This window comes from Hylaeus volcanicus, chromosome 1 (genome assembly GCF_026283585.1).
Source record: "Hylaeus volcanicus isolate JK05 chromosome 1, UHH_iyHylVolc1.0_haploid, whole genome shotgun sequence".
NCBI lineage: Eukaryota > Metazoa > Arthropoda > Insecta > Hymenoptera > Colletidae > Hylaeus > Hylaeus volcanicus.
In genome coordinates, this window is record NC_071976.1 from 2,869,425 (window position 1) to 2,882,010 (window position 12,586).

At 32.8% G+C, this 12,586-nt stretch overlaps 2 protein-coding genes across 4 annotated transcripts; one reads left to right on the forward strand and one right to left on the reverse strand.

Moving 5' to 3' along the window:
* Nucleotides 1-263: 263 nt before the first annotated feature.
* On the reverse strand, nt 264-3,400 carry LOC128873980 (digestive cysteine proteinase 1). Its single transcript, XM_054118153.1, has 12 exons — nt 3,176-3,400; nt 2,922-2,971; nt 2,533-2,685; nt 2,282-2,454; nt 2,085-2,189; nt 1,846-2,005; nt 1,576-1,768; nt 1,296-1,513; nt 1,117-1,217; nt 913-1,044; nt 640-829; nt 264-562 (listed from the first exon to the last, which is right to left on the reverse strand). Exons 2-12 carry the CDS (start codon nt 2,959-2,961, stop codon nt 378-380), a joined length of 1,650 nt encoding a protein of 549 aa, XP_053974128.1. The 5' UTR covers nt 2,962-2,971; nt 3,176-3,400; the 3' UTR covers nt 264-377.
* An 816-nt stretch (nt 3,401-4,216) lies between these two features.
* Nucleotides 4,217-8,218, forward strand: LOC128878443 (trafficking protein particle complex subunit 2-like protein). Of its 3 annotated transcripts, XM_054126662.1 has the most exons (8): nt 4,225-4,366; nt 4,488-4,826; nt 5,004-5,127; nt 5,632-5,675; nt 5,806-5,978; nt 6,050-6,137; nt 6,199-6,278; nt 6,369-8,218. In XM_054126662.1, the coding sequence occupies exons 2-8, from the start codon at nt 4,788-4,790 to the stop codon at nt 6,409-6,411; spliced, it is 591 nt and encodes a 196-aa protein (XP_053982637.1). In that variant the 5' UTR covers nt 4,225-4,366; nt 4,488-4,787; the 3' UTR covers nt 6,412-8,218. The 3 variants fall into 3 exon arrangements, 1 of the variants encoding a protein (XP_053982637.1); XR_008457404.1 differs by lacking the exons at nt 5,806-5,978; nt 6,369-8,218 and having other exon boundaries at nt 4,217-4,366; nt 5,004-5,675; nt 6,199-6,253; XR_008457405.1 differs by lacking the exons at nt 4,225-4,366; nt 5,806-5,978; nt 6,369-8,218 and having other exon boundaries at nt 4,444-4,826; nt 5,004-5,675; nt 6,199-6,253.
* Nucleotides 8,219-12,586: the final 4,368 nt, after the last annotated feature.

Consider the following 12,586-nt stretch of genomic DNA (forward strand, 5'->3'; position numbering starts at 1 on the left):
TGCTTTGCGAACTAGCAAATTTTTACTATTACGTAATTCGTTCTTAATAGTCTACTGAATTTCTATATAAAAAAAATATCGTTTCTGTGCGTTCTTTGTTGTAAGAATGTTCTTGGTAATACAAGAAAACTTGCTTTCAGCTGCTACGGATTTTCAATAAAAACCATTTTGTTTATGTTTAAACAACGCAGATTTGTGCACATTCCAAACAAACAGAAATCACACTTTTCGCGTATTATTATGTTTACACTTAACACACACTGTTTATTTAAAAAATTATTTTATTTATATTTTTTTTATGTTCTGTGGCATATTTTGATACAACTAGGCATTAAACATTAAAAAGAGAATATACAACCGTATTAATTAGTTCTTTCTCACATAGTAACGTATGTTGGAGCTGTCATCACTCCGCAATTATTCTTTTCTTGCGACATAAGGATGTATCCATCGTTACCCCAGTAGTTGGACCATGAATTTTTAACTAACCAATAATCCTTTCCATCAAGTTTACCGTAACCGACAGCCAACACGGCATGATCCAAAGATTCCTCTGTACTGCCTGTATACAAAATATTATTTGCCTTAATAGAAAGTTTATTAGAAGCAATAATAAAGAAAGGCGTTGCGTGTGCTCACCACAAGCTGAATCGTAATATACTCCGTGAGAATAGAAAGAAAATGTTTTATGAGAAGCGTCGATTGCAACAGAAACTGGTCCATGGTTTGCAATGGCATACTTCAAGGCTTTAGGATTGTTTGGCGTAACGTTCACAAAGCCCGTGATTTTGGCCGTCTTTGTCACGTTGTTTATATGACAATAACCATCCTACGAAGAAACATATAAAAACTCATTTATATCTCAATTAATCATGTCAACAAACCTTTCATGGTAATTTATGAATCACTTACTTGTCCAAGGTAATTGCCATAATCGTCTTCAGTGGGCAGACCACCATGTTTCATGATCCACTTGTATGCACGGTAATCCTCACCGCCATCACAGCCATTATTTCCGAAACCCCACGAGCAATCGACAAGAGCCTATAATTGCACGATAAAGTAATAAAGTACATCGAATTTGTATAAAATATTTATTACAATTCAATGTCTTACCTGTTGAGATAAACGCACTTGTTTACCATATTTCATGTAATATGCACCTTCGACGGCGCCAGTCGTTCCAAAACTCCAACAGGATCCACACACGGATTGATCTATATAGTTCAAAGAATTTCTTACTAGTTTGCAATAATCGTTGTCGTTACCATCTGTAAATCAACTTTATCGCAAACCTTTAACAGGGGTAACAGCACCAAAGAGTCTCCAATCTAAAGAGTCTGGAATATCTGCCTGTAGTTTATCGACATCATAAGGGAAAGCTTGTCCACCATTGTAACCTTTAGTGTATTGTTTACCGCGTAAGGCCTTTAATTCTAAATCGGTACGATCCACCAAATGATTGACATCTAATTGATAACCCTTGTTAGCTCGATTGGTTGAATGAATAAATCTGTAAATATTTAGTATAACATTAATCGAGAAATCGAAATTATACGCGAATTTAACGCATACCTTAAATTTTGTCTGAATACTTCTTTACGCTTCGAATGCTCTATCTCATTCGTATATTCCTTATTGTGAGTCTTCTTGAAAGTATCAAAGGCATCGTCTACATGCGCATCGTAATTGTGAATGAATTCACGCATAGGATTGAACGTGTATACGTGCCTGTCTCCGGGGCCAGGGAAACTGCCGCATGTCAAGTCTATTTAAATGCATGTTTTATAATGAGTAAATGTCCACATCAATTTTACATTAAGGAATATAATAAATCATATGTACTTTCTCCAATTTCGAAAACATCGGAACTGGGTGTCTCGGAAGAGTACCAATCGTAATTCAAGTAGTAATGATCGTAGTGAGAACCCAAGAGACTGTTAAATCCTCTCATTTCGTATTTCACGGGAATTGCTTCTTTCAGCATAGGTACACGTGGAGATTTCTATAATTAATTGTAAAATGATTAAAGACATGCTTATATTAGACGCAGATTCAGATAGACGAAATTTAATAATCTTTACCTTGTATCTTATCCAAAGAGTATACTTGTTTACTTTTCCATTAATCTCTTGCTCCAGCCTCCACTTTTCACACAGTTGTCCATTGACTATTTCCTCTCCAATGCACTAAATAAATGTTAACAAACTCTATAGTAAAATTCAATTAGAAATATAAAGGGTGATCTTTATAACAGGAAAATGTGGAAATGCTCTTTCACCTCCATTCCAGTTGTGTCTGGAACAATGGCCTGAGTATCAATCTTCATTTCACTAGTGCCATTTACTTGCAGACATGTTTCTTGATTGGTAATAGACTCTGTGGTGATTGGAGCAAGCTTTATACTGCTTCCATATTTTCCCTTATGAGATAATTGGAAAGTCTTCACCATTCCTACTTAAGTAAAATGTAATTTAACTTTTTATCCAGAAATATAAGCATTTAAAAAAAGAAAAGATCAATTTAAATTACCTCCATAGTAATCAATTCTGCTGGATCCACTTGTACCATCAAACCATGCATAGAATGGTTCACGAATTTCAGCATATGGGATATATAAAGTTCCTTTAACCGTATAAGCATTGCTAAAAGTCGGAGACTGTACAGCCTCAATGCAAGAGAGACCTAAAAAAAGCACAAGTCATAAAAATGCATATATTAATATTATCTCTGCAAGTAAAACAGCAATTTTGTCTCCTATTACAGATATCTATTATAACTTTAAAGATTTATGACTGAGGTCATAAAAATATTAGTGCATATCTCTACAAGTAAAACTAATTTTGTTTCTCAATATGGATATCTGTTAAAAGGCAAAAACTTATTTATCATAAAAAATATATTAAGGAATGTGATCATACCTAATACTATTAAAGCAAAAGTGCTCGTAAAAATATACATCCTTATGTTTCTGTAACATAAACAATACCAGCATTGAATGTTAGCTTAGACACTTACTCCTTATGTCTTTGATAACATTATGACCCTAGTTAACTGGTGTCATTGATTGATGAATTGGAAATAGTAATACATTGAATTATAGCACTGGGTAATATGCATGGAACACAATGAAAAAGGTTTGGAAAGGAACATTAGACACTTTCTATGTACTTACCGTGACTACCTTATTTAGACCACAGCTTTTTCAGCTGTTTTAGGTTTTCAAAGATTGAGTCTAAAAGACTCAAATGTCGAACGTTGAAAGGAATATCCCCCAACGGTGAAATGTTTCTATTGAACAATTTTTCACATTCCTATCACTTCAAAGTCGAAGTATCAAACGTAAACACAAACAAAGCCCGACGGAATAACATGAATCACAGAGCGACTGGCTCTCAACAAATGCACGTTATATATACTATCGTCATCAGATAAGAACATCGCATGCTAGGATGGGAGGAATTCAGTATCGTAATCAGCAATTCTGGGGCTCGTATACTAAAGTTTATGGTAGGGTACAGAAGTGGGCAAAATTTTATTTAATAACAAATAAAACCAATGTGCAGCCATTGATTCGCGACGATGTGTAGCTGAAATAGTAACTAAAAATTAACTGATTTTATGGCTGTCTTTTTATGTTAAACGTCTTTTGTTACATCACTGGGTAAAGTGCAACAATGTTTTTTGACTTGATAGTGACGTTAGTCACTCGATAAATATGCGCTTACCACGATAATTATGTAGTACTAGTCATTTAAATTGATCATCCAATTTGTTGTCTATCAACATAGAATGAATTAGAAAGTCATTGTAAAAGTAATTAAAAATCACATCAATCCGCAATCAGAGTTAATATTTTTTCTATATATTTCCTAAGATTACGAAGAATAATAATGTTTTGTCTTATTAAAAAAAATGTGTAGAAGTGTATTATTTATCTTTGTCCTCCTATCTTTTACTTCTCTTACAATCGTCTTTTTTAATTAATTGATAAAACAAACGGAAGTAAAATAATTAATTAATTATATCATAAAAAACCAGATGCGTACTTACACATCTATTAAATATTAAATCTGTATCAGAGATCTACAAATGGGAGTCAGATAATCGGGTTACTGTCGCAAAGAAATTTTGTTCGATGCTATCTACTTTTTATCATTTTTAACACAATATTATTCTCGTGATAACATTCAATAAATTGACGTATTAATACGTTGCTTCTAAAGATCGAATACAATGCAGTGGAAATACAGGTTATGTCAGAACCATAAGTGATTAATAGAACTAATAAATAAAAAGAAAAAACATTAAGTTTTATTATCAAAAGTCGAAGTTGCCACCATTTTCTGCAACGTCCTTTGATTGGGTAAAATGGAGTGATCTCTATTTTCTTTCTGAAAATGATCTCAAGTCTTCAAACAATCAATAATGATCTGTATAAATAGATCGTCAGGTTCATATAACTCTAAATGACAATTTTGTTGCAGAAATACAGAAATATTTTAGACAATTCAACTTGTAGAGAAGGAGACTTATCATGCGATTGGTTGATAACGTCCACCACGTGGACTGCAAATATGCCAAAAGTAACGAGATTGTATTTAACTTTATCTAATTATTATGTATTAGTAACGAACAATAAAAAAAACACAATTGAAATCGTTCCCCCAATGTACACGAATTTTATGTTGGTAACATAATATGTTATCTGGTAAAATAACTTTAATACGTTCGACACTGACGTTGTTTATATAAATATCAATCGACATAAAATATTGATCTGATCAATGTCCCAACGCTCTAAAGTTGTTAATTTGTACAAGACGGTAATGAATTATTGCAAATTTACTTCAGTTTGTGATGTGGTGTTATTCACTGTGACATAGACATATTGTTTTGAAGTGACTCATTGATCGCGTTATGTTTCGAAAAATAAAACCATTATTTATTCTATTATTGTGAAGTCAAACTTTATATTTTGTATTATCATCTGATGCTTCTAGCTCTTGTACATGGGTCGAGACTATCCAGGAGGTTATGACTTTTTCAGACGTAATTTGAAGAAAGCTTTCGAAAAGAATAAAGAAGAACGTGATCCTGAGAAGATTGATCAAATGTTGGCTCGTGGTAATTTTGTCATTAAAGAACTGGAAGCATTGTATATGTTACGTAAATATAGAACGTTAAAAAAAAGATACAACAATAATACCTAAATAACTGTACAATGAACTAAGCTTTATATTGCTTTATATGTACTTTTACACGTAGAAAAAAGATTTATCTTACGTTTATTGTTTAAAATTAAAGTACTTCCTAAAGTATGTTTCTTATATCTGGTTTATAGTCACAAAAATCAATATTTTTATCAATGTTGATTAATGTGTATTCGATATATAATAATATCGTTAAATATTTTTGTATATGTACCATTCCTATAAATAAATGTATATTTTTATAGTAAAATCAAATCTTAGGTTTGCATTGATTACTTTATCAGTATGGTTGTCAAAAGTGACATTACAACCTGTATGTCCAAAGAGTATTTATAAATCCGATAGTTTTTAAGTAAATCGAGATTATTTAATTCATCTGTTAGAAATTGTTATGGATTCTAATAGTGCAACAGTATAGGATCTATAATCATGGCAGTTTGCGTTGCTGTAATCGGTAAAGATGTAAGTATAATACATTTTTCACTGTTTTGAGGTTAGTTCAACGAATAACATTTGCATTGTGGATTGTAATCACAAAAGCCCAAAATGTAATAGTCCAAAATTGTTTAACAAATGAAACATTTATTCTCAGAATTCTCCAAAATATATTAAATGTGCAGATGAATCCATGGCATTACAATTTCATTGCAAGGTCCACACATCAATAGATATTATAGAAGAGAAGTTGAATGTTGGAAATAAAACAGCAATTGATATACGTGATTTGTATTTAGGGTTGTTATATGCTACAGAAGAATATAAAATGTATGCTAAACATATACTATTATATTTTGTTATTAAGAAATAATATGAATAGTTTTGTTTTTCAATTCTAGATATGGGTATGCCACAAATACAAAAATCAAGTTTATTATAGTACTGCAATCATCAAATCTATCAATGAGAGACAATGATGTGAAAATGGTAATGCTTTTGGAAATAATATGCCATTTACTAATATAACAAAGTATGTTTTGTTTCGCAGACCTTTAAGAGATTGCACGCTGCATATTCTAATGCTGTGTGTAATCCATTCTACATTCCAGGTGATCAATTAAATTCCAAGTAAGTTATATATGTTCAACTACAAAAATTATTTTGAATAGTGTAACAAATTTTAATATGATAAAGTTTACATATAAACACATCTTTTAGGTCTTTTGACTTATCTGTAATGGATATAATGGGTATTGTATAGTTTTCTTACCAATGATGGTGTAATGGAGAAAATTCTGTAAAAATACTCTCAAATATATCACTTGTTTTAAAGGTGATATTATTAGACAATTTAAATTTCTTGATTGAATACATTCGGAAATTTCTATTGATTTGTATGTCCTTATTTCTACATCCTTTTTAAGAAAAAAATTCCTTTTACGAAATTTTCGTATTTATCTCTCGAGTTAGTACCAGATGAAAAAATTTCATTACTGATCTTTCATTGTTTTCTTTTAGATACTAAAATTTGAGCCCCTTTCTGTGATTCACATAATCTGCCTTCATAAACTTCGTTACTTTTCTTCTCATTCTTCTCTTTTCAGTATAATGATCTATGGTTCCAATTCAAAGTGATACTGATAATTCGATCGATATCATTCTTTTGATTAACAACGCACCATTATTTCCAATACGAAGAAGGAACTTAATAAAGAAAATTGAGTTCTTATCAATGTTGTTACTCCACTTGAAATTGCTTCATTTATCAGTCAAAAGTTATCGATATCGGTTTTAACAGTAACTCTATTGAATTGCGTAACGTACGCATATTGCAAAAAAAATGTCGATCTTTTATTAACCCTTTGCGGTACTTAAAAATAAAAAAATAAATAAATCCTATATTGACATTTTTTGTTTTCTTCGGCTCCTCTTCGCTTTCCTGTAACAAACACAAATATTTTAAAAAACAGTTCAAACACATGTTACCCAGTTTTATGAGAGTTACTTCGGCCATTTTGGTTGTTTTTTTTTCTGTAATGATATCCTTTATTGTCTCTATTTTACAAAAACAAAGAAGCAACACTGATATATTGCTTGACCGACGTAACTGATAACTCGTAGGAAACACGGTAATTCCAACTACGCTATTCGCGTTTATAAAATCAATACTCAACCCGCAGAATCGTATTTCTACTAACTATAAAAATAGTTCTGTCGAGACGATGCATCATCTGTGGTTGCGTTGTATTTCGGCATTCCTCGTCTCCGGGATGATAATCGGTGAAATAAAATACACGTGGATGATTTGTGATTCCAAGGGAAGGGGTGGTGAGAGCAGGGTGTTTTCCGTTATTCAAGTATTTTCAGACGAAATGCACGAATTTGAAAATACACTATGAACGTTTGCTGTATAAATAATAGAAACATTGTTCTAATGCTAATATTTGACAATCAACAAAATTACCGTGAATTAATCGTTACGCAGGTAGCTAAAAAAAAAATTGTTTATCGCAGGAGAAACACTCGTCAGTGTATACTTCTAATACCCTCATTGGTCGTACTCAGTGCAATAAATACAAGTTCTCGAACTTCTTTTTTTTTTGTTTTACTTTTTTAACAATATAATAATACCGCCAACGAACCGAGGAAGTTGCATTCAGTGCATAGTGGGCGCAACCAATGTAAAGAAACGCAGATAGTGTTACATCGTGAATGAAACAAGAAACAAGACGTACCGCAACATGAACTCGACAAGCGCACAGTTCCGGTGAGATCGAATGGTGCACATAATTTGCACGGATGAAAGAAAAACCAGTAATAACAATACAAGTAGTAGTAATAATAATAATAATAATAATAGCGATAATAATAATGATAATAAGTGATAATAATAAAAAAAGAAACGAGACGATTAATGCCGATGGTCGATCACAAAACGCCTTTTAATACGGCTTTGCAATTAAAAAGACGTGAAGAACGAAATGCCAATGTATGTGTGTACGGCTGGTGTACAGCGTATATCTTAGAAACTAAACAGAATAAACGAAAAAAAAAATAAAGAGAAAAAATGTTTAACACCAACTGAAAGACAAATAAAATAATAATAATAACCAGCAATAACAAATGGCAACGTGCATACTTATCAGCTTAAACGTAATTTTCCTGTCGCATATCTTTTATGCGCGTTCGCATCACCATCTGCACCTTTCTCCCCCTTTCTATGCTGTATTCTGTCCTAATAACGCTGCTTGCTTAAGATTTTCTATTTTCCCCGCATACATACATACACACATACATATAATACACACATAAAAATTGGCAAAGTTCGTTAACGGTTAAGAACAAAATATTTTCTGCAAGTATGAGACAAATTCAGGTATAAATTCGTTTTCCGTATTGTTGAGGAAGATACGAGTACCTTCCTTAAAAATGATACAAAGGAATGTTGCACGCTTTATCGATGCTTTTTCTGTCGTTCTTTTAATCTTTGGAATCAATTGATTAATCAAAGGATAGTTAAATGTGAAAGTGCTACTTCCAAGAAATGGATCCTTTGAAAGCGTTGTTCTAAGAGTCGCGATTCCTTACTTTGGAAAATACTGGCTCAAACAAAGAATAAAGTTAAATAACGAGCATTTGCACAATAACGATTGGCCAATTTTCTAACATTATTTTTCTTTTCAAATACTTGTTCGTGCACACCAACAATAAATTCGTCACCTCTGACCCTCCTCTGATAAGAGATTTCACGACTATACAGGACACCGAACGTACAGAAAGGAAGAAAGAAAGCTCTGCAAGAAAGAAAACGACTCGCAATAGCAACAGAAAACATTATAACAAGTATACATATATAAAATTAGATACAACATGCAAGAAAATGGAAAATCGGTCGGTTTCATTTTTCTCATGATTCTCGTTATTATTACGTGTATTTCGTGTATTCTCGACGCACCTGCTGTTGAAATTCTACATCTTTTTTTTTTTTTTTTTTATTCACATATTTAGCCTCTGCGGCAGCGAGCAAACGCACCGCGTTACTAGCGTTTTAATCGTTTAAAAATTAAACGTAGGAGACGGTAATTCGCATTTTATCTCGTCGCTTCTCGCGTTACAACGATGAAGTTCGACACTCGCAGAAAAGTTTCTCGTTCGAACTTCTACTATTTGTTGTGTATGTGTGTTGTGTGTCTCACTCTCACTCTACACGCACGCAATTCCAAAGAAAGAAAGAAAAGGGAAAAAAAAAAAAGAAACACGAAGAAATAGAGCGACTTATATCACAGTATCGTGCGCAAAGCTTGTATGAAATCGCAGATAGAACAGCATGAAGGCCAAATGGCGACACAATACGCTCCGTTTTCGAGGCATTTTACAATTATTTCGAGGGGAGGGCATTACACTTTTTCGCTTGTTGAAGAACCATCAAAAATCGGCGTTCCTCGCACTCTCTTCACTCTCTCCTCTCGCACACGCTCTGTTACTCTTTAACATCCCTCTCTCGTTTCTTCTTTTACACATTCCCATGGCAATCATTCTTTACATCCATGGTCCATGATATATAGCTTTGCGTGAATCTGAGGTTCTCAGCATTATTTAGTAACAAAATAGTAAGCGATGGCTGCTGTGTCTACGCATCCTGAGAATAAATCGGGGTTTCTGTGTTCTCCTCTTTATAGTTTCCTCGTTATTTTTTTTTTACGCTTCAAGAGAGATGGGCAGAATTTTATTCGAATAACAAACGATGGATGTAAACGTTTATTCTACTGAACACTTGTACGGATAAGCGTTTATTCGTCCAACACGAAACACAATCCAATCTTATAATTCAAACTGTAGCTTTTATTAAACAAGTAACGCATCGAAAGTTGTTTATCTTTTATTCGTTATTTCTTTTATCTAGATAAGAATTTTGGCCATCTCCGCGCTAGAAACATACGTATGCTGTAACGATTTATCGTCTGAATACGTATCACCGGCGAGTAACAGTATGCAAGTAATATTCGAAGGTATTTTTCATGCATTTTAACTCATCGAAAACAACGGTTATCGTTCGCATGTTATCACAATGCTGATTTCATGTTTGTTAAATCTACTTACTGACATTCATCGATAATCGAATACGATACTTCAATTAAAACTAAACAAAATTAAAGAAAATATACATAAATAATAAACTTATTTTCGAAAATCACTATCAATTCCATTTTTACGGAATACTTAATTGACGTTCAGTCAATTTCACGACAAAAAGCAAAAATAAAAAGGAACTCGAATATTACTTTACACATGTGTTTTTCTTTTAATACCCACAAACAGGGGGAAAACTTTGGCAACATACTAAACGTTGGCAACAACATTCTCTCCGTTGTTCATTTTTTTTTTCTGCTTGTTTTGCTTTCAGCTGGGCAGCACAGCCTTTATCATACACGCAAAATATTCTGGTACTTTTTTGTCATCTTTTTACACGCACAATCACTCGCGATAGCTTCTGCTTTCCTCCGTATAATTGTTATTTAGTAATAATAGCGGTACAATAATAGTTAATCGAATAGCTTCATTGTAATTGTTAATAATTAATTAATAATAGTTATTAATATATGTATATACAGCACAGAAAAACTGTCTTACATTGAATAACAAATTGTACAGTGATACAAGGCTAACACTGAGATCGTCGGACACTTTCTCTCTCTCTCTCTCTCTTTCTCTCAACTTGTTATTACCCTTCGTTTCTCGCTTTTTTTTACTTTTTTTTTTATTTTTTTTGCGCTTTTTGAACACTATCAACACGCCGATTAATCGGGCCTTAGTCCGAGCGATCGTTGACGAATATACGTAAACATTTCTGAAATATCTCGTCAGCTGGATGAGGAACTCCCAGATCCAGCTTCGGAAATGAACAAAATTTAACCGACCTTCAAAAACGTTTACATAACTCGTCACGATTACGATAATTACATAACAAGCACAATTGTCTCGGTTCTTTGCAATGGTTTAAGCGAATTACATAGGCGGTATCGCCGAGATCGTAAAGCAACCCAGGGTTAACGATGAAATTAGAAAAATCCTTCGTGCATTTGTCTCGTGTACAGTCGCTGTCGATATGTTGCGTTGGATTTGTTCTTGTGTCAATGTTGTGTTAATGATTTCTTTTTTTTTTTTTTTGGCTGTTTCTTGTTTGTAAATTAATTTACATCAGCGACATTTCAATAGTTCGATCGAATCTGTTATCAAGTCGATCGATAGAGCAGGAACGTTGCGCTTTTGTTTCATTACCGATGTGACAAAATTCAATGCATCCAATTAGGATTTTATTTGTTGTGCCCTTTACGAGAAACGTACGTTTTATGTTACAATACAGGCTACGAAGGGTTCATAGATAAATGCAAATAGCCTGCCGTTGAACAAAATAAGCGTGTTTCTTTATTCACGTTTAAAACGCTTTTGAAATGAAAACAGAAGGATTGGTATTTCGTTACAATATATGCTTCCGAATTTGTCGATTACTATTAATTTCGCTGTTACAAATTCAGAAAAAAACATGTATAATATGTTATCGCCTTGCACGTTTAAGGTGTATAGTTTTTTTTTTTTTTCATATTTTTCCCTTGATATTCGTTAAGAAAAACGTTTAAATCGTGTATTTTCGAATATATGATATCGTTTCAGCATAGCTGCCACTCGACGCTTGCTATAATACACAATTTATAGTTCTATTTTCTTCAAGACCTTCTCTGTGTTACTCTCTGCAAAATCTTAGTAATTGGCCATTTGAACCAGTCAATGGCACCACAGGCTGACACTGCATTTTATTAATTTAAGGCGATGGAGCACCTGACTTCTGAATAGTTTGTTTGCATATCGAGTGAAGATACCTCGAAGAAATGTCATCCACTCACGAGAAAGATAAAAATCATCGTTACTTATCACATGGGTGATATAATACAAGGTCTTGCGATTAAAAATGAATTAATCGTTATACTCGTCTACAGTTAGAGAAATGCTCATAAATTACGAAGGAATTTTTAATACTATAGTTTAAAAGTATGTATATCATACATATACAGATAGAACACATTGTGTAAAATGAATAATGTACAAAAAAAAATTGCTGTAAAAATGAACTTTATATAATAATGCCGTATGTTATAGTATTTGTAGTAACCGTTGTACTTAATCGTTTTTAAAATACAAACACGAATGAAGATGGTGATTATGTTCAGTCACGTTATTGAAAATATATTTTATTTAGGACATGGAATGACGTTCTCTTCGAGATATATTCCGGTATGCATTGATGTTTTTCCTTTCTACACATTAAATATCTTAATTACTCATCTGAAAGCTGTACCCCCAGCTGTACCATTTACTTATTACTGGAGGAAAAGAAAAAATATCAACAGAGTTCATTCGTTTCTTCTCGATACATAATT

Bases quoted from the DNA above. Each gene is read 5' to 3' on its own strand.
- LOC128873980 (XM_054118153.1), bottom strand. From the start codon at position 2,961: ATGTATATTTTTACGAGCACTTTTGCTTTAATAGTATTAG. The intron at 1,769-1,845 runs GTACATATGATT...GCATTTAAATAG, and splicing joins TGTTTTCGAAATTGGAGAAA to ACTTGACATGCGGCAGTTTC. The intron at 1,514-1,575 runs GTATGCGTTAAA...AAATATTTACAG, and splicing joins GTATTCAGACAAAATTTAAG to ATTTATTCATTCAACCAATC.
- LOC128878443 (XM_054126662.1), top strand. From the start codon at position 4,788: ATGTCCCAACGCTCTAAAGTTGTTAATTTGTACAAGACG. The intron at 4,827-5,003 runs GTAATGAATTAT...TGATGCTTCTAG, and splicing joins TTGTTAATTTGTACAAGACG to CTCTTGTACATGGGTCGAGA. The intron at 5,979-6,049 runs GTATGCTAAACA...TTTCAATTCTAG, and splicing joins GCTACAGAAGAATATAAAAT to ATATGGGTATGCCACAAATA.